Genomic DNA, 20,732 nt, shown 5'->3' on the forward strand with positions numbered 1-20,732 from the left:
TGTCTTGTCCGTATTTACTAGGTAGCACCCCAAAAGGGCTCCTGCGGGGATCTCAGGGGTGGCTCTCCTTGCAAGAGGTCCATATACAGCTCGACCTTGGCCTTTACCCTGCTGTTCAGGCTCTAGCCAGCTGCCACTACCCCATGCTGTGCACCTCACAGGGCCCTAGAGAGAAACAGAGAAGGAAAGTGTGGTCCTGAAAAGCTCCGCGGCTGGCACACAGTGGCCCAAGAGGGCACTGGACTCCCTTGTCACAGCACAGAGGAGGAAGGCGGCAACTTCCTTGGGGACACCAGAGACATCTTGGAGAGCGGTGGGAGCTGGGTCCTCCTTATGTGCGGTCCATGCCGCTCTGCCTTGTGGGAACTCGATGAACAACTCGATGACCTTCGGGTGTGACCAGCTCCACGTGACCCAACCTAACCTCTACAACCCACAACCTTGCCAGGTCCTGTGATCTCCCAAGCCACCTTATGGGTGTTCAGACTGTATCCCCCTTTCTGTCCTTGCTCCCTCAGGCCAGGAGTCCAGTTAGCTCCTGGCACTGCAGGCGGGGCCTCCGGGGTCTTGCTTGCTGTGGCCCTCCAGCCCTGCCCCGAGGGGAGCCCCTACCTGCGTGGGGTGGAAGGGCAGCTGGGGTGCAGCTTCCCTGGGAACATCCCGGAGGGAGATTTTTTACTAAAACCGGGGTAGCTTGGGCACCCCTAGGCAGCCGCTCCTCCCCACGTGGGTGCGGCTGAGTCTGAGTTTCTGGAACAAACCTGGCAGTGAAACCGTTGCTGAAATTGCTCGCGTTCTGTCCCCTGAGGCAAGCTCACCGACCTGGTTGATTTTCCTGCCCTGTGCAGGGACCTGGGGGACACTGGGACGAGTGGTCAGAGCCTTCCCAGTGGCAGTCTAGAGCAGCTAATCAAATGCAGATGGGGGAGAGACACAGTCTCTGTCACTCGCCGGTGCGGAGTCTGGGATCCGGACCGAGCGCGGCTCAGGGACCCTCGCAGCGTCCTCACAGCGAGCTGCTCAGCGGATCCCGCGTGGAGCTCGCCCCACTCAGGGAACAGCACCCCCACCAGTGCCCGGAGGGGACAGCCCGGTTGGCACAGCCCTCTGGACCCCGAGCCGGGCGGCCCTTGAGACCTCGAGCAGGGCGCCCCTCAACCTTGGTGAGGGCCTGCTGTGAGAGCGGGGATACCCACCCCGCGTGTAGTCCCCGACCCTGACCTCATCCAGCGCCTAGCTCTTGAGTGTCTCCAAAGGGGAACTGGGGGTTTAAAATCCATCCGATGTCCTCAGCGGCCCAGCGCACCCCTCTGAGTCCCTCTCCTAGCACCCGCAGGTGGGCGGCGCACGGGCGACACTATCGGAGTCCCTAGGGATTGCCATGGTAACGCCGACGCGCGCTCCCTGCCACGCCGGCTCGACCGAGGGCTTTGGGACCCAGCGGGAGCGGGCGCGCCCCCGACTCCCGCCGCCGCCGGACGCGACCAAATGCAGACAGGGGCGGGGGTGGGCGCAGCACCGGCCCCGCCCCGCCCCCCGCCGCGGGCGCAGGTGGTGGAGCCCGGTCGCGTATATAGCTCCCCGCGATGAAGCGGGCGCCGGAGCCTGTGAGGGCCGCGCAGAGCTTTGGGCTTGTGCTGCGGCTACTCTACCGCGGTCCTTCGCCCCCGCCGCCGGCCCGAAGGACGAGCCGGGCGCCAGGCTCTCTTCGTCATCCCCGGCCGGGCCGGAGTCACCGTCAGGTCCGCGTCCGCCCCGGGATCCGCGTGTGCGCGTGGGGTCCCCGCCGCTGCGCCCTGCGCTCCGGACCCCGGGCCCCCGCGGCCCGGACAAAGCCATGAAGCCGGCGCTGCTGGAAGTGATGAGGATGAGCAGGATCTGCCGGATGGTGCTGGCCACTTGCTTGGGCTCCTTCATCCTGGTCATCTTCTATTTCCAAAGTATGTTGCACCCAGGTAGGGGGCGCGTTCGCCTGGTTTTGTTGGATGTTTGCTTGTCCGCGCGCGCTCCGCCTGTCTCGGCCTCCTCCAGCCTCTCAGCCTCCGCCGGCCGCTCCGGGTCCCCGGCTGGGTCGGAGTCGGGGTCTGGGATGCGGACGGGGACGGGGTCGGAGACGGGTAGCCCTGCGTGTCCTCTGGCGCCGGGCTGCTGAGGGGACCCGGAGGGGCCGAGGTGCTGGGGCTTTTTCTTCTCCTTTTCCTTTCTTTTTCTCTTTGTGTCCCACGCCTGGGTGCGAGGTGGTAGAGAGACGTGGAGCTCGCGCCTGGAGGAGCGGAAAACTCCGACCCTGCGGGTGGGAAGCACCGTCTCTGCGGACCGCGACGCCGGGCGCCCACGTGTCCTGCGGAGCAGGTGGGGAGCGATCCTGGCCCTGCCCGCCCGGCGCCGGGCTTTAGCAGCGCACCCCACGGTGCACCCCGCTGCAAGCCTGCGGATGGCTTCCCGGGGTGGGGGCGGCGGCGGGGGCACACACACACCGCTCGCCGCCCCACGCCATCCCAGACCCAGAGCTGGGACTCCCGGGCCAGCGCAGGATGGGAGGAAAGTTTGAGCAGGTTCCGGGCTGACCGGCAGATTGATCCCTTCCTCTTGGGCTCTGAGCACCCCCCTTTCCCCGGCCACGTGGGAATGAACCCCCGGCTCCGACCTCGATCTCCGCGGGGCTCAGGCAGAGTCCTGCTTCTCTTCGGGCTGAGGAGAGGGACGAGGGACAGAAGGAAAGTTTGAGATCTTGGGGCAAGGGGCGCCCTGGAACGCCTTAGCCAGCAGGTAGAAATGGCCCAGAAGCAGCCCGGGGTCCCTGGGACCCCCTCCTCCCTTTCCTCGCAGCGGACCTCCCCCGGGCCACGTTGGCAGCGAAATCCATTTCTGACGCCCCCGAGTTCCCTTTCTCGCAGCAATAATTTGCTTTTCTAATTGCAAGGAGGAGGGAGGTGCAAACATTTCCTTCCAGGGATTTGGGGCTGGTGTTTTCCATCTTGCCGCCCCTTCTTCTTTCCCTGTGTACCTAACACTCCAGCAGCCAGGGCTCCGGAGCCTTCCAGCCTGCGTCTGGAGGAAGCAGGAGTAACGCTTTTCTCCGCAGCCATCAGGCAGGGCCCGGCTGCTAGATTCCTTGACAGCCGCGGGGACACAGGGCTCCTCTGCCCTGCTAGGCCGCCAGGCTATGGTCCCAGTCCCGTATGAGCGCATGGAACCTCGCAGCGTCCCAGCCAGCCCTGTAAAAGATGGCTTTTTGTTCGCAGCTGGGTATTTTTAGTTTCCTGTCAGCAAACTAGAGCCCTGTTGTCTCCTCACTCAAACCTGTGGTTGTGAAACTTCTAAGGGAATTTAAAAATGGACCTCGCTTGCCTTTCCGCAGCCGGGCAGTGGTTGCAGCAGGCAGGATGAGACAGACGGGCATCTCAGGGAGCCAGGTCCCAGGATGGCTGAAGACCAGGCCAAACTCTGTGGGGACGGGTGGTGTGTACCCATAATGGGGCTCAAGCAGCTTAGACAAAGAGCCTGATGATTTGCTCTCAGCTCTGGAGATGTGTCCAGACCTATTCAGGTTTGGCTGGGACAGGGCCTGCCAGGTAACTACAGAAATGCCGGGAACAGGAATGAATGTCTGCCTGAAGCAGGAAGGCCTTTAGTTTTTCTGTACCTGTGAAGGGTCCTGTGCAAGTCCCCTCTGTGCACCCCACCCCCCAGAGTGAGGCGGTAACTGCCTGGCCACACACTGTAAAGAAAACTTACAACTGGTAATTGGCACTTTGCTAGAATTTCCAGCTCTCCTTAGGATATTGTCTCCAGAATGGCTGTCTTGTTGGTCTTTTCAGTCTGGACATTTGGAACCAGGCACATCTCTCTCCTTCCTCCTTCCTTTTCTTCTTTTTCTGGTCTGCTTTTCTCCTGGGAAATGGCATTTGTTTAGTATTCACACTTCTAAAGGATAATTTCCTGATTTTTTCCCCTAGGACATAGCAAACCCTACTTCTGAAACATTCTATTGAATGTGGAATTGCAGATAGTTCAATGGAAAGGTCTTCCTTATTGGAAACTGCACATAGTTCCACAAAAACCACGCAGTAATAGTTTGTTATCCTGGTAATAGTTTATCACGTGGGGCATAAAACGTGCTTTGAAATCCACATTAAACATTTTCTTTTGGTTCATCTCTTTACATTGTTCAGCTGATGTCAAATAATTTTTCTTATGATTAAGAGTTCTGTTTTTCTTTCCTCAGTACTTGGGATTTGAACATAGGGTCTTTGCACTGAGTTACATCTGCAACCCTTTTTTATTTTCTGTTTTGGGAAAAGGTCTGGCTAAGTCAGTCCCTTGGCTGCCCAGGCTGGGCTTAAACTTGCTGTTTTCCTGCCTCAGCCTCCTGGAGGGCTGGAAGTAGGGTGTGTGCCATCACACGTGAATTTCTTTAAAAGCTGTTCGCAGCAGTATTGGTGTAATGCTTATGGGAAAGGCAGCTGACCCTTAGCCTGGCCCTGCAGTCTGTCCAGGTCAACCTGGGAGAGGCAGAGGGAACCACAGTGGCACAGCCTTGCTAAACATTTGGAGCCCTCTGGCCGGAGTTGTGATTGTCGGTGGCATAGGAAGGAGCCTTGCAGAAGAAACGGACGCCAGGCTTCACTGGTGTCTGCAGAGGAAGAGGAGGAGAGACAGCGGGAGAAGGCAGCTGGCAGGGCTGGGCTGTGCTCTCTGATTCCAATCTGGGCCCATTGTCTCCGGGACTTTCTCACTTGCAGGATTGGGTAACTTGTGAATTTGAACAATTGGCTGTCCCTTGCGCCACTGAGTTTAGCAACCGCTGACCTAGTCAGTTAGGTGGTTTTGTTTAGAAGTCTCTGGCCCTCTGGGTGGATAGTCTTCATTAAGAAATTTTTAGGACAAGACCCAGGCTTTGGCCCCCACCCCCAATGCGTATGCTGTGTCCAGCACCCAGCACATAGTAGGTGCTCTATACGATAAGCTCTGTCTGATGCATGCGGTTGCTAAAGCCAGTGGTAGAGCTGTGTTCCAGGTTTTGTGAAGGTGGCTGTGAGCCCTGCCCAGAAGGCCTGGCCAGGACCCTTGGCTGTGAGTGGGCTCGCTTCCTGCCTTCCTGGGCCCTGAGGTCCCCTGGGACTCGGACCAGACAGGAGCTCTCACCGCGGCCCAAAGGCAGCGCCCTTGGATGGCTGGAGGCAGAGGAAGCCTGGCCGCTCTCACCTGTGACCTGCAGGCCATCTGCAGGCCTCCTGCGACCCCCACAGTGAGATCGCCAGGTACCTGCGGCTTGTGGCTGTGTGTCTGAATCCCTGTATGAGCGCAACCTGTGGGATTTCATCCCCTGGCATCAAATGTCTTGAGTACCTGCCGCCTTGGACAATGGCGCCGCTCCGATGGGGCTGTCAGTGCTGGGCAGAGCAGGGCCCCTGGGCTGCATCTGTGCTGAGCGGGAGGAGCACTGTGACCTTCCCCGGGGCTTTTGTTTAAAATCTTCTGTTTGGAGAAGCGAAATCTCCCAAGGAGGCCCCCCCCCCCCGTTTCCTTTTACTGTCACTTAGTGAACTGAAAGCTGGTGGCCGGGCTGTCCCTTGCTCTTGTACTCCCTCAGGTGGGCCCTAAAGCTCCCGGGGCCTCTGCAAGAGTAGTATGTGCTCGCTCTAGAAACTCTGAGCCCGGCAGAAGGGAGACGGTCCTCTGTTCTTTCTGCTGCTCGCACCCCCGGCACTCTGTGTTACGGAGGAGCGTCTTTACAGGAGGGCACCACCACGCCTGAACTCCGAAGGGCCCCAGGACCTGGCCAGTTTGCACACAGACCTGATATGTCAAGTGGAAAATCCCACACTGGCCTGGTGTCATGGGCCGTGGTCAGAACAGACGCGCGACACAGCCCTTGTGTGTGTGCACCCCAGGGGCTCCTCCCCAGGACGGCAAAACGGGGAGCAAAATAGAAGCCAAGTGGACAGGCATTAGAAATATTCTGCAAAACAAACAAACAAGTCCACCAAAATCATTTGTGTAAAATCCCCGTCAGGTTGTGTGGAAGGCACGTCTGAGGGCACGGCTGGATTTCCTTTTAGACTCGAGTTTGTGTCTGTGTGTACACTGAAAAAACAGTTGAGCTCACATCACACATTCTGCCTTGTTCACTGGAATAAATTTTAGACAGCTGTGTCGTGATGGTGACTGAAAGTTTGGAGGCAGAGCATTTAATTTATTGTCTTTTTGAGACAGCCTCACTGTGTCATCCAGGCTGGCCTTGAACTCACAGCGATCCTCCTGCCTCAGCTTCCTGAGTGCTGGGATTACAGGATCGCATCCTTTTAAATTCATAGGCCTGTGTGTGTCTCTGTACCCAGTCCACCTCTTTGCAGGATGCCAGGTCGGTATCTTTGTTTTCTTTTTGTTGTTGTCTCAGTGTAATCTTACACTAGAGACTTTGTGCTCCTCTGCGGTGGCCCGGAGTTGTCCTATCACGGGTGGGGGGCATGTTCCTGGGCTGTCTATGTAAAGCTTCTCCTGAAAAGGGGCCAGATGAACGACCCACTAAGGTCCTCACAGTAGCACTGGCTGAAGGCTGCGTGCTCAGCCTGGCTTGGATGTTTGTGCCTCTGAGGGGCATCCTGATATTTGCGCTGCAGGAGCAGACCGGGGGGGGGGGGGCTTCCCTCTGCATTAGAGCCACCTACGTGCCAGTGGGACCCCTCCTTCCCTTGCCTTCTGAGCTAAAGACACCCCAGCAAGGGTGGTCAGCGCTCTGCGCCGAAGGGTGGGAGCCAAGGGAGTCTGCGCTCCAGAGAACTTTGTAGTTTGTAAAATCATTTCATTTGTGGTCATTTTATCAGCCCAGCAGTTTAAAAACAGGAAATCAAAGGCTCTCAGCTCAGGCTCTGCCCCTTCCCTCCCTAAAGCCCCCAAGGGATAGAGCTCTTGCAGTGGTGACAGGTGGCCCCGAGAGACCTGGCCCATGGGCCTGTTGTGCTGAGGGCACCCCCAGAGGAGCCGGAAGTTGCTATGCTGCCCCTTTCTTTTTCTTTTTCTTTTCTTACAGTACCCGGGATCAAACTCGGGACCTTGCGCATGCGAGTCAGGCGCTTATGCCACTGATCTGTTGGATCGCAGGTGTGTGCCACCGCGCACACCCAGCCGGCACTCCATCTTTATAAGGAGTCATAGGCAAGGCTGGTATTCCTGTGAGATCCCTGAGCAAGCTGGTCTGCCCAGTCGAATTCCCCAGAGCTTATAATTTGATGGTTCCTAGCTCCACTATGATTGAAATTTAAGAGCAGCATGTCTCCTCCCTGGAGTGCTGTTGGGGGCACAGCACAGGCATCTGCCTCAGACACCTCGCAAGCAAACCATCAGGTGGTGCTCAGGGGATCGGAGACCCAGGGAGACTGGGAGACAGTGGCAGGGCGGCAGGAGGATGCTGTGGCAGGGGCCGCAGGGTCGCAGGGAGGGACTGGGATAGAGCAGGGCTGTGGTCAGCGCATCCCTGGCAGCGAATTCCTGAGCAGCAGGGAGGTCAGAGCGCCCTGCGCTGCTGCTGCCCCGTGAGAGGCAGCAGCTTTGGCCTGACTTTGGGGGAGCAGAGAGCTGGGGTGGGTGTGGGCCGAGGGTGATGTGTGGGAGCCGGGCTGGCAGCGGGCTCTGATTCGTGCTTTCTGCTCATCTTCAGGCAGCTGACCGTGTGCTCCTGGTCAGCACATAAATTCAGTCCCCAGCTCCACACTAGCCCCTTCCACTTTCAGTTTTAAAGCAGTAGGCGCATGTCACGAGGAGAGTGGAGAGCTTTCTTCCTTCCGCAGGGCTGGAGACTGAGCCCAGGGCCTCACCCCTGAGCTTCCTCCCCAAACCTGTGGTTGTCCTGCCTCAGCCTCCTGAGGCGCTGGGACGCCAGGCGTGCCTGCTGGAGAGAGATTTCAACTAAGTTTAGGGACTTTCTTAAACTCTTAGGGTACGACCCCTGGAATAAAAACACCTCTAAACAGCACTGACTCGATGAAGATGCACAGATGAAGTGGACGGACGATTTGTGAGGGGAGACCCGGGTCTCAGTCTGGGTCCCCTCGCCCAGTCTCTGGGAGCAGGTGTGCCCTCTGCTGCCTTCAGGGGATCACTGTGTCCTCCCACCAGGCACACCTTTAATGAACAGCCTTTTTCCCTCTCCGAGTCACATAAACTAGCAGTGTCCCTGACAGCTGATGCTGAAGGGGCTTTTTGTAATCCATGTGCTTGGACTCACAGGACAGGGGTGGGGACAGGCTCTGGTGGGCACCCCAAAGTCCCCAGTCTCATGGTCCTCTGTGTCCTGCCGCCCCAGCTGTCCCACACAACCTGACCCTGACCTCAGAGCCTTGCGCCCTGTGGTTGGCGTCTGTTTTGGCTAAACTTCGGGTCTGTCCAGGAAGGGGGAGGAAAGGCGGTCCTGGAAGTCCCAGGGAAATAGACGAAGGATTTGTTTCCCTGCCCTTCTCCCCCTTGGATTCAGCAGAGGTGAGCTGGTCATGGTGTCCCTGAAAAAGGTCCAAGGCACCTTCCCAGCCCTCTTCACCGTCCAGGGCATGCAGATCCAGGCACGTCCAGCCTGTTGGATTGTGACAGCCAGGAAGCTGCTGGTGTGACCCTGTGTCTCCTAAGCCTCTCTGTTCCTGTCTGCAGTGACTCAGGGCTGAGCCGGTAAGCAGACCCTCTAGTTAAGCAGAAGGGAACTTACCGCAGGGAGCTGGTGAAGGTGAGGAAGTCTGGGCTCCAGCAGCGACCCTGGGGGTGAGATAAGCTGTAATTGGGAGTACAGTGACTCTGCTCAAAACGCCCGGCTCACCAGGGCTGCTGCTGCCTCTCAGACTGAGTCTGGAAATATTTATTGAGTTCAAGAACACCCAGGCATGGTAGTGCATGCCTGTAATCCCAGCATGCTGGGAGGCTGAGGCAGGAGGATCTAGAAATCTAAGCCTATACTGGGTCATTTAGTGATTTAGCAAGATCCTGTTTGCAAATAAAAAATAAAAAAGGCCTGAGGATGTAGCTTAGTGGCCCTGAATTCAATCCACAGTATTGCAAAAAACAAAAAACAACAACAAAAAAACCCATCACCACAACAAAAACAATGATGATAAACCTGGGGCGAAGCTGCAAGAGGCCTTGGAGGGCCCTGAGCGAATCCCGCTGCCCGCGGGCAGGAGGTGACCTGTTCCCTGGAGCTTTCTGCACCGGGATCCGCACCCAGGGCCCAGCTGCGCACTAGTGCAGCAGGGGGAAGGGCTGTGAGTTCCTTGGAAGGAGGAGGAGGAGCGGGAACCCAGCAGGGCCTGCTGCTGAGCCCGTCGCTTTCCAGTGGCCACTACTGTCACCCAAGGGTCCCAGGTTGGACCCTCCTGACCGTGGCGACCAAACCCGCATGACCACTACCTGGGTTCTTGGTCAGCTGGAGGCCATCTTCCTAGTTGCCCTGGAGCATGGCCTGCCGGGTCCTGCTGTCCCTGAGAGACCTGGCTGCTGTGTGAATTTTGTCCACATCTGGGGCTCCTGTCAGGCCTCTGCTCCTTTGGGGAGGACTGGGATGAAGTCAGCAGTAACCTCCGCTCCCCCCAAAACTCCCTTGTGCATGGCAACACCCCAGAGGTAGACGGGGAGCAAAAGGGCCTGCTGAGGTGGCTGAGGTCATTGTCACATGCTGTCCACCTTGCCCCTGAGACACACATTTGAGTGTTGTAAATGGCGCATGACCTCCTGACCTGGGATGACAGGTTAGTTGGGTGTTTGTGGCAATTTGCTTTTTTTTTTGTCTTTTTGAGACCAGGTCTAACTATGCAGTTCAGGCTGGCCTGAACTCCCTGTATGGCCCAGGCTGGCCTTGAGCTCGCAGTGACCCTCCTGCCTCGGCCTCCCCATGCCTGGGGTTACACTGTGCGCCACCACGCCCGGCTGCATTCTTCACATAGGTTTCATTTCATTCCCTCTGAGACTGCTGTGAGGTCCTGTGTCCCCTGGATTTTGGAGCCCAGGTCTAGACTTGTCTTCATGGTCTCAGTGACGGTTGGACCTGCGTGTGTCACCGCTGGATGGGAATACAGATTAGCCTGGCGCTAGTGGTGGCCGAGATAAGCAGCAATGAAGGGCGACAGACAGGGACGGAGGTGGGGCCTGCTGAGCTGGCGCAGGTCCTGGCCATCTCTGATGCGAGTGGTTTCTTCAAAGCCTTGGGGGAAGAAACCAGGAAGTGGAATGGGCCGGGCGGTTCCCACTCCAGGCTGTTTGTTTCCAAGACATCCTGAAGGGACATGGGCTGCAAAGGCAGCCTGTGCCGTCACGTTTCCTGGCGGCCGGTGCTTTGCGGCTTTGATGTCTGTCACATCACTCCCCGCACAGAATGTGGAGTCCCCAGGGCAGCTCTGGGCGATCACTGCCCACCCGACCAGGTGACAGCGTCCTTGCTGGAGGTGCTGGGGACACACAGACGGGGACGGTCAGACCAAAATCTGTGGCCTGGTAGGAAGTTGGCTCCGTGGGGAGACAGGAACAAATGCATGTGTCAGTTAGGGGGTGTGTTGATGGCCTTCAGGATGTGTCACTCCCTTGGGGTCTTTGGTTTTGCACACCCCTACTGTCACCATTTCCCACTCTCTCACGTGTGGTGGCGCACACCTGCAGTCTCAGCACTCTGGGGGCTGAGGCAGGAGGACTGCAGCACGAGCCCAGCCTGGTAACGAAGGGCTGTGGTGGAGCTCCAGGCAGAGGCCCTGGATTCAGTGCTCCGTGCTGAGGGGAGAAAGACCACAGAAGAGCTGGCGGCACTAGAAAGGCACTGCACGGGCCTCTGGGCTGGGACTTGGCTCACACTCTACAGCCCTCTGGCAGCACTAGTGGGACCCAGGGCTGGACTGGCTTTGTCCAGCAGGGTCACCTGGAGGCCCGGAGCCTGAGCAGGTGGCCCTATGACCAGTGCACAGAGGCCGCGGGGGAGGCAACAACTCCCCCTCTGCCGGGTGTGGACAGCCGAGGGCCAAGAGCGAGGGCCGATCAGGAGAAGGTGGCGTGGAGCGGGTGGCAGGCACTGCCGTTGTGGCCCCGAGCTCGCTGCGATGAGACTCTTCCTCCCACCCTTGGTTGAGCCCAGGCCCTTCTCCCTTCTCACTGAGCCGCACCCCTACTTTGCAAGTGTTTCTCTCTTGTGAGACAGTCTCGCCATGTCTCTGTGCTGGGTAGGCTGCCCCTTGCACTCCTACCTCAGCCTCCCAGGGTGCTGGCTGCTCCCCAGCTGGATGTCCCCTGCCCCCCAGAGAGACCTGAGCAGTTTGGGCCACTTTGCCTGTGCACCCAGCTCTTCTAGGCCAGCCTGGTCACGGCTCAGCTCTGTGGCCACTGCCCTGTGGAAAGGCAGTTATCTGTGGGGGAGAAGAGGCCATGTAGTTTTGTGCCGCATGCGGACCATCGCTCCCTTCCCACATGACACATGGGATCCCCCTGGCTCCCGTGGCTGTGAAAAATAAAGCCACACATGAGTCCGTCCTGAGGGGAACCCAGAGGAGGAGCCCTCGCTTCTGTTTCTGCTTTTGGGGCACTACGTGACTCTGTGTGCTAAGTTATCCACCTGGTCTTATCCCAGAGCTCCTGGGGACCCGCGTGGTGCTAGGCGACTTGGCAGGGTCTGTGTAGAGCTCGGGCTGCCCCACTCCTTAGCTGCAGGGTCACAGGGATGCCTGCTATTCTGGATGCTGAGGCAGGAGGATCACGCACTAGAGGCCAATCTGGGCAATTTAGCTAGTCAGAGTCGCAAGAGAAATTAAAAGGAAGGGTTGGAGCCAGAGTGCTTGCCTAGTGTGGTGTGTGAGGCCCAGGCTCATTTTCCTGAGATTGCAATAGAGGAAGTTGATTCTGTAACCCTGATTGGCTTGGACCTAAAGGGAAGGTAAACAGAACAAAAAGCTTGATTCCTTCACACAGATCTGTGCTGGATCTGTGACTTTCAGCTGGAGCCCAAGGTCATGGGCTGGGCTTCGTGGTCACTGGCTGCGAAGGCTCCGATTCCTTCCAAGGCCAGAAGTTGCCGACTCTCCCAGCACACAGTGATTCCCCTCACCTCCCGAATGAGGCTTAATAGTCGGCCACTGCTTCTCTGCTGCATGTTTTCCCTCCTTCTCTCCCTGCAGGGGACTTTTGGCAACCTCGGGGGCCATGACACCTCTGGGCATCAGCCTGGGCAGGGGACAGCTGCTGGGACCAGGGTTGCCAGGGACCTCGCTGTGCCCCACCCCAAAGTCCTGCTGTGCGCACTTGCTGGGTTCCTGCGTGTGCAGGCGAGCAGGAGTCACCGTATTTGACTCCTCCCTCTGCCAGGCCTGGGACAGAAGGGAAACCGAGGCCTGGATCCTCCAGGAGCTGGTCTGGCTGGGGAGTTGGAACAAGATCCCAACTTGGTTCCAACTGATACCAAAGACGATACTTCACCTGACCTGCGTGGCCAGCGCTGGCTCTTGGCTTCAGTTACCGAGGTCAGGCGGTGATCCTTTCATCAGGGACTCAGAAGGCACGTGGAGCTGAACCCCTTCTCTTCTTACCCTGCACACTGTCCCCAGTCCCCAGGACCAGCACCTCTTGTCTTGGTCGTGTCCCGAGTTCAGAGTCCACTTCCTTGTTCCTGGGGTGGGGGTGGGGGGCGTCCTCCCGCTCAGAAAGAGGACCCAAGGCCTCCTCTGGCTCCCCAAAGTGCGGGCGTATTTAATGCCCTGGGTCCTGCAGCGCTGGGGCCATCCCACCCCAACATGTAGCATGCCTGGTGCACAGTAGCCACTAGGGAGACCTGGGAGTGTTGGGAAAAGAACGTGCATCCGCAGTAGTTGTCGGCCCAAAAGAAAACCTGCTGACTGGGAAGCAGGCCCGAAGGGTCCTTGCCGTGTGATTTTCAGTTTGATTCTATAGTGAGCTGTTGTTTAAGAGAACCAAGAACAACTGTTTTTTTTTTTTTTTTTTTTTTGTACTAGGGTTGGAACCTAGGACTTTCACACAGAGCTACACCTCTAGCCTCAGCCTCCACCCCCTTTTAAGTTTTAAGACTGAGCTCATCACTTCGTTAAATTGCCCGGGCACGAGTCCAACTTGGGATCCTCCTGCCTCAGCCTCTGAGTGCTAGGTTGACAGATGTACCCGGCAAGAACAGCCCTTTAATGCCTTTGCTAGTTGTGGTAGCACGGGGACTTGAACAATGGGGAGGGTGCTGGCAGTCTGGGAGCTGGGGCCACCGCAGCGAGCGTGTGCAGCCAGCTGCCCGCCGAGCTGTGCTCTCTGGTGGCCACGTGGGAAGAAGTGAAGGAGCACGTGCAATTCATATCTGAGCCATTTCAACCAGTAGTCTGCATGAAAAGTGCTGTAAAAATGATTGCAGTGTTTCATATTTTGTTGGTTCTAAGTCTTCAGTAGCCCAGTGTAATATTGTACACTTACAGGACATTTCAATTCACAGTGCCACGTATCAGTCACAGCTGGGGACCACATGTGGCTGCTAATTTAGTAGGTTGGTGGCAACAGAGGACCAAGGAGCTCAGGTGGATCTCTAAGTCACTGGGGGCAACTGGGTGGTGGGTTATGATATGGGGTGCACGATACACAATGATATAGGACCGCAACATTATACAAGGGAAAATTAGAACTCCAGACCTGCCAGAAGTCCGACAGAGTTCCTGTATTCTAATGTTGAAGAACGAATTCTAAGAACAGGTGAGGGTTGAGAGTAGGAATAATTTATTAAAAAGATAACTTCTGTCTGAGAGAGACAGAGGGGCCCCAGAAAGCAAGCTGCTGCCCACCCTACCTCTCAAGGGTGTTTTATTGATTGCAAGCACCAGGCGAGGCAGGTTCAAGCTGGGACAGACTAATCAATCAGTAAGATTCCCGATGTGGTTGCTTAGGTAATATCGACCCAGTAGGAAGTCACAAGGTAGGTGTGAGGCGGGGCAGCACTGTGGTCAAGCCCTAGGATTGTGAGTGTGGTCACTTAGGTAACACTGATTAGGTCAGGAGCGAATGGGGAAGCGGACCAGGCTGCAGGCCCACGGGCAGTGTGGGACTGTCCTGGAGGGGGTGGGGCAAGGGGGTTTGGGTCCCCGCCCCGAGGTGGTTAACGCCAGTCTGTGCTGCTGACCCCCAGGGAAGTGTGTGGGTGTGGCCGGCCCTTCTCTTGCAGCTTGGCCTTCAGTGAAGGTGTTGGTGGCCACCGCCCAGCCCTGCCTGGCTGCCTCTAATGTTCCTAACCAAGTTACTGTCTAGAGCAGCCGTGGACCCCTAGGACGTGAGGGCTTTCGAGTTTGAATTTTAGTCTTGGGACTAGGGAGCCAAAGAAGGCTCAGAGCCTCCTGTTTTTAGAAGGTGACATTTAAGCTTCATTTTAAGTCTCTTTGTTTTATGAGAAAAACAGAAGTTTTAAACTCGTTTCCTCCAGATGAACTCGAGGCCACTTGGGTGTGGCTTCTGTTCTCCCTGGTTAGTGGGAGGCAAGGTTATTCATGGATAGACAGGTGCAGGGAAGGCAGTGGTTGAGCCGCGAAGCTGGGCTGGACTTGAAATGCCACTGTTGGGGTTGAGACAACGATAGCCGCAAAGGAGGTCTCCATCTGGGGATGTGAAAGGACAGAGCGACCTGGCATCTGGGGATGGCCAGCAAGATTTTGGGGGGACTCAAATGGAAGAGATTTTTGGGTGTCTGGGAAGATTAGGGGACCAGGGCCGGGAAGGTCTGTGTTGCAGGCAGGACTTGTCTCGGGGCCCAGAGAGTGCTGGAGTGATGATTCTGACCACAGGAGAAGCACACAGCAGCGCCGTGCGCCCGGCTTGCCGTGGCTCTGCTGCTTAGAGCGGGGTCACTGGGTTTAGGCAGGTAATCTCCTCGTTGGGCCGGCTGGCCTTGTGCCTGGGCTGCTCCATCCCCGGGAGGGGCGGGGAGGCCTCTGGACACTTGGGTGACTTTGCTTCCTGTGCCTTTGACAGCAAGTTGAGACCTAAAAGTTAAACACAGCTCAGGTGATTAGCGCATCCCGCACAAGAGATTCTAGGGTGAGAAGGAGTCGTCCCTGCGAAACGTTCGCTCGGTCAGGAAACCAAGGCAGGAAGGTGCATGCTGGGAAGGGACAGGGTGGGGCCTGCTGTCAGGGAACCAGGGTTCCTCTCCTGCCTCTTGTCCCTGCTGAGGTCCCCTGGAGCCCCCCACAGGCCATGAAGAAGCCCCAGCAGGTCATTCAAGGCCAGGGGCTGTCCTCAGAGGGCAGGGGTCCCTGTAACCCGCACCCCCCGGCACTCCCAGTGTCTGCTGCTTCTCCGAGTCATGTTTTGGGGTTCTGAGTGCGTTTTCCTTAGAGGCAAGCACGAAGGCCGCTCCCAGCAGCCGCCCGCAGATTACTGCATAGACTTTCTAAGGCCTCTTCCCAACTCCACGGCCTGAAGGTTACCAGTCAGGTTGGCGGCCCCCGGCCCCTCCTCCATCATCACCCTCTAGGGTACCCAGCTCTATCTGTTATGTGTTTCTTATATGAAATCATCTCAGATGTACCCACAAAAAAGACCCATTTGCAAAGCAGCCTTCCTGGACTCCTGTCGCGCAGGAAGAGTCCTGTTCCCTCGGTGTGTTCTTTCAGGTCTGTACACACTGATTTATTTCCAAAGATGAAGCCGCCAACATCCACCATTGAAGGTCTTGCTGCTGCCCCTAAGTTCCAAATCATGGCCCTTTCTGCGTGTGATTCAGTTTTCTTCGAAAACGCCACACTCTTCCTTCATAGGGAGGTATTTTAATGCAGCCATGCTCTTTTGTTGCGATTTTGGTTCTTTTGAGGCAGGGTCTCGATAGATAGCCCGGGCCGGCCTCAAGATTGAAGTGATTCTCCTGCCTCAGCCTGCCCATTACTGGGATCGCAGTTTCCCTTGTATGAAGAGTCAGGAGAGGCTGAGGCCACGTGACCTTGGGAGGACAAGAGTATTTGGAGCCACCCTGTGCTCTCACTCTGTAGCCAGCTGCGTCTCACAATGTCCTGCTCCCTGCTTTGACTGTGCTGGGGTCTGGCGCCTACGGGACAGGGCTCCCGGCACATCGGGCACTGTGCAAAGCCCCGGCTTTGTCAGCAGAGTTGGGACTCAGAGCCCCACCCCTACAGGCTGGGACAGTAGGTGGGCTGGTGGGGGGATAGGTGAGGCAGGGGCTCGGGCTAGCGTGAGTACCATGGGTCCAGCTCCGCGTGAGGACACAGTGGCACCTGGCACCCCGACCTCGAGGTGAGGGGGACCTCCAGCTTCCCAAGCCAGCAGTGAGCTCTGCTCTGGCAGCCTGCACAGGGCAGGGGGCTGTCACAGCCCCCCGCACAGAAGGTAAGGATCTCACCCAGGCAGAGGACGTCAGAGCCACAGCTTTTGAGGCCACCACGGCCCCTGCTGCTCCTCGGTTCCCGGAGGGGGTGAAGGCTTCCTGGGCCGCTCACTCGCAGGAGCGGGACACCTGCCAGTGCTGCCCAGGATGCTCTAGGTTGAGGTGTCTCTTGGCTTTGGGGGAGCAGCTTCCCCAAGGGTGTGGAAGTGGGGGTAGAAAAACAAAACCCAGTGAGTCACACCACACATGCATTTACACCCGTGACGGCCTCCTGGGCACCCCTCTGCCTGTACCCAGCTCAGACCTGGATGTGTTTGTTTAATTTTTATGTATTTGGTACAGGGTCTCACCACACAGCTTGCACTTGTAGTGATCCTCCTGTATTCAAGCGCTGCACCGCTATGCCCCGTCTCGGTGGCCGGCACAGCATGTGGTGCCAGGGACCGAACCCTGCTCCCTGTGCTTGCCTAAGCAGGCACTTAGTCCGCTAAGCTGTCTCTCCAGCCCTTCAATGTGTTTTAATTTAATCACTTTCTTGCACATCTAAAAACTTTTTGTCCCTTTCCAAAAAATCCCTGATAAACATTTGTGGACAAAAATCTTTTCATCTCCTGTCATTTGAGGTCACAATGCAGAGTGCCCCGCAGTGTTGGGGAGGCTGGCAGGTCCCTTTACCTCCTGTAGCAGCTGGGGTGCGGGGCACGGGGTCCCCACACGTGCGGCTGGCGGAAGCTAGCTGTTCCTGTGCATGTGTGGTGCCGGAGCCTCTTGCAGGGTGGCCCTGTTCTGTGCCCAGGTTTCTGCCGTGGACACAGTCCCTGCCCAGCCCTGCCCCCTGACCCCATCATGTCCAGCCAGACTTCCCAGCTGCTGGGCACTGGAGCTGCAGCAGCAGCGGATGGGGGAGGTGAGACAGGATCTAAAACAGCCAAGTGAGGTTTCCTGCTGGGTCGGATGTGGTCAATTAGCCTTGCTATCTGTGAGCAGGCTCAGCACCTGCCGTCAGCATGGTGTCAGTGTAGTGTCCAGGCATCCGGGTGCCCTGCCGCAGCGTGGTGTCAGTGTGGTGTCCGGGCATCCAGGTGCCCGGAGCACAAATCGGAATCCTGGGGACTCAGGCAACCCTGTGAGCAGCTCTGGGGTGTAGCTCTTGGGAACAGGTTGGAGCTGCCTGCAGCCTGCGCAGAGGAAGGCGCTCTGCACAGCTTGGGGGTGGTTGGGGCTACAGCGTCTCTAGGTGCTGAGGGGATGTGGTGCACGGTTCAGTCTTGAGTGTGATGGGGAGGTGTGTGCCTGGTTTTCTATTCTTGGAGGTTGTTGGGTGGTGAGGCACTCTTTAAAACCAGAAATGACGACGTGGAAGGAAACTGCAAAAAAACCCAGTGTGACAGAGTCCAGGGTTCCTAGCGTCTGAGGACTCAGGCTGCTTCCTGGCACCTCCTCACGGTGGCAAGATAGCTGCCAGCGCCCATCTAGCCTGCATCCCAGCATCTCAACAATCCCAAGAAGAAGAAAAGTCTATCTTTTAGAACAGGCTTGGTGGGCACTTGCACAGCATATAAAGTGCAGGAGGGCATGGCTTTTTGATGTTTTGTTTACTGTCCTATCCCCAGTTCCAGAGCAGTGCTTGGCCTAGAGTAAATGTAAAATAGGTCTTTTTTTTTTTCTTTTTTTAATGTATTTAGGACAGGGTCTACAGAGGCATGGAGTCTCACTACACAGATCAGACTTGTAGTGATTCTCCTGTTTTTAGCCTCCCAAGTGCTGGGATTACAGGCGCGTGCCACCACGCCCAGTCTCAGTCGCATCTCAGCGCTCCCCGGGGGCGGGGCCAGCACGGCAGGCCGGGTGATTGAACCCCGAGCCCCTGAGTCTGCCTAAGCATGTGCTTTAATCCGCTGAGCTATCTGGCTGGCCCTTAAAATAGGTTTTTGCTGAATGGGTGGATGAAGAGTGAACGAATCTCATTGTGTGATTGGGAAGGGCGGGGGGAGGGGGGGGGGGCCCCGGGGGGGGGGGGAAGTGGCGGGTCCCCATGTGGGGACTTGGGTTGGGCTGCCCCATGGTGTCAGACCTGCCGCTGTGTCCTGCCTCAGGGCAAGCTCTGCCCCTGCGCAGCAGGGGACACCGTGTGGAGGAGAATTCAGAGATGTGGTCCTGGACATGCGGAGTCGCTGTGAGGCACATGGTGGCAGCGCTGACAAGTAAGGGAAGCAAGAGAGGCAAGAGGTGGAAAATTTGGATGACAAGGAAGCGGACCTTTGTGCTGCGCTCTCTACCCCTTCTACTTGGAGAAATAAAGATTGATGTGGACCTTTTTGAAAGTATCAGATCGTTTTCTGATTTCCTCGCAGATGCTACTGCTGAGGAAGTGGGCAGAGTTCACCTGAGGGTTGCCCCGCCCAACTCAGGATCGCCCCGCCCACATCAGGACCTCCCCGCCCACCTCAAGATCGCCCCGCCCACATCAAGATTACCCCACCCACCTCAAGATCGCCCCGCCCACCTCAGGACCTCCCTGCCCACATGAAGATCGCCCCGCCCACATCAAGATCACCCCACCCACCTCAAGATCAACCCCGCCCATGTCATCCACCTGCCTCTTTTTCTGCCCTGCTGTTCCTTCCTTGCTGAACATGGTGTCCTCCCTGGTGGCCCTGGGTGTGCAGCTGAGGCTCAGGGACCCAGGGCTGTGTCAGACAGGAGCCCCAGGAAATGAGGGTCTCCTGACGTCCAGGCTCCTGGTGCCTCATTCTTCCGTACTGAGCAGGTCCTTTGTCCTCAAGCTGTGCCACCCACCTTCCACCCATGCTGGCCATCACCTCCCTCCCCTCCCCGTGACTCTCATTTTGGTTCTTCTGGGGGTGGACAGGTTCTAAGAACGCCTGGGCAGCCCGAGACCAGATCTGGGTCCCTCGGCAGGGCTGCTGTCCCAAGAGTTGGGAGGAGTTGGGGATGCGTGTACGCCAGCAGCGTCACGTGCATGTGCCTCGTGTGGCAATCCAGTGAGTTTTGTGCTGTACTTGCCTGTGGTAGGGAGAGCGGACTCAGCTCTCTGGACTTAACCACAGCTGCACATTTGAGCTGGGGTCTGGCTCACTGCAGAGCTAGTACCCCCGGTCCCAGACGCATCCCTGGTCCATTTCCTAGGGGCTGGCATCCCTCGAAGGGTGGGGCCTTCTGGGAATCTAGGCGACCGTAGTGGGTATGGTACAGAGTCTCAGTCTGCAGCCCCGTGGAAGGGACCCTCGGGTTCATGGTGTCAGCTCATCCCCGGGACAGCGTGGCCGTGACAGCGTCTGGCCCTCCTCAGTGCCCACACCGACCCTGGTGACAGTGTCTGGCCTCTCTGCGGCTGGTGATAGGTCATCTCCTCTGGGGTTCAGCTTTGCACCCTAGGTGTCTACACAGAATGCACACATCCACGCAGGGCCCCTTGTGACTTCCTGTGGCCCCAGCATGGCAGCCCTTGTCCCTAATGTGATGGGCAGGCCTGACCCTGTGCCTGCTGTGGAACCCAGTCCTTACAAGCCCTGGGCCCTGTCTGAGGTGCGGCTTTTGTGATTTCTGTTCCTCAGTCTGCCCTACCACGCCTGCGCCTCTGGCTGCTCACCCCTCAGGCCCAGTTGCTTCCCAAGGTGGCCTTTGAGACACCCAAGGTCCAGGCCCAGGGACCATCTCTCGCTGTGCCCTGCACGCCCCACTCATCCACCCACACAGCCGACAGCAGAGAGCCTCAGCACCAGGATTCATGATCCCCTTCACATCTGAGATACTCTGCGAAGGCCTGCGGTCCTGAAACCTACGTGACTGTGGTTGCTTAGCCCCGAACGTCTCAGATGCACACAACCACAGCGTCTTCCTGTTGGCCACTGCTGACCGGGCTGAGGGTGTGGTGCTGATGGGGACCCTGGATGTCTCTGGTGAACCTGTCTGCTGGGTGGAGGTCACAGTGCTGCTCAACCTGTAGGACCTTGGCCCCAGCTGGATTGCACCTGCTCATGCAGATGACGGGCTGGACGTCACCTGGCCTAGCAGGGACCCGAAATGGAACAGCACAGGCATGTGTATCTGAGCAGGGGTGGTGAGGGGGACAGAGGACAATGTGTCCAGGTGGTGCACAGTGAGTTGTGGGGGTGTGGCCGTGGTCTCAGGACTCCCAGGAAGCCACACTGAGTGATAGTGACAGTGGGAGGGTTGGGTTCAGGGGATGTGCAGACGGGCGAGGATAGGAAGCATGGCTTGCTGTCAGGTGAATAACTGCCAGTGCTTTGGTTGGGCTCGGGCAGAGGCAGACTGGAGTAGGCTCTGGCATGCAGACCTGTGTATGCTTAGCCACCCCCAGAACCTTAGGGGCTGCACCTTGGGGCTCTGGGGGAGTTGCAGCGGCCCGTGT

At 57.5% G+C, this 20,732-nt stretch overlaps 1 protein-coding gene across 2 annotated transcripts in view; it reads left to right on the forward strand.

Moving 5' to 3' along the window:
• The first annotated feature begins 1,610 nt into the window (after positions 1-1,610).
• Chst11 (carbohydrate sulfotransferase 11) overlaps positions 1,611-20,732 on the forward strand; it is a 151,977-nt gene continuing 132,855 nt past the window's right edge. The window contains exon 1 of one of the 2 annotated variants that reach the window (XM_004623855.2): positions 1,611-1,940. In XM_004623855.2, the coding sequence (XP_004623912.1) occupies positions 1,838-1,940 (103 nt within the window). In that variant the 5' untranslated portion in view covers positions 1,611-1,837. Of the gene's footprint in view, positions 1,956-20,732 lie in introns of both variants that reach the window. The other variant, XM_004623854.3, reaches the window with a different exon arrangement.

This window comes from Octodon degus, unplaced genomic scaffold (genome assembly GCF_000260255.1).
Source record: "Octodon degus isolate 3935 unplaced genomic scaffold, OctDeg1.0 scaffold00004, whole genome shotgun sequence".
Classification (NCBI taxonomy): Eukaryota; Metazoa; Chordata; class Mammalia; order Rodentia; family Octodontidae; genus Octodon; species Octodon degus.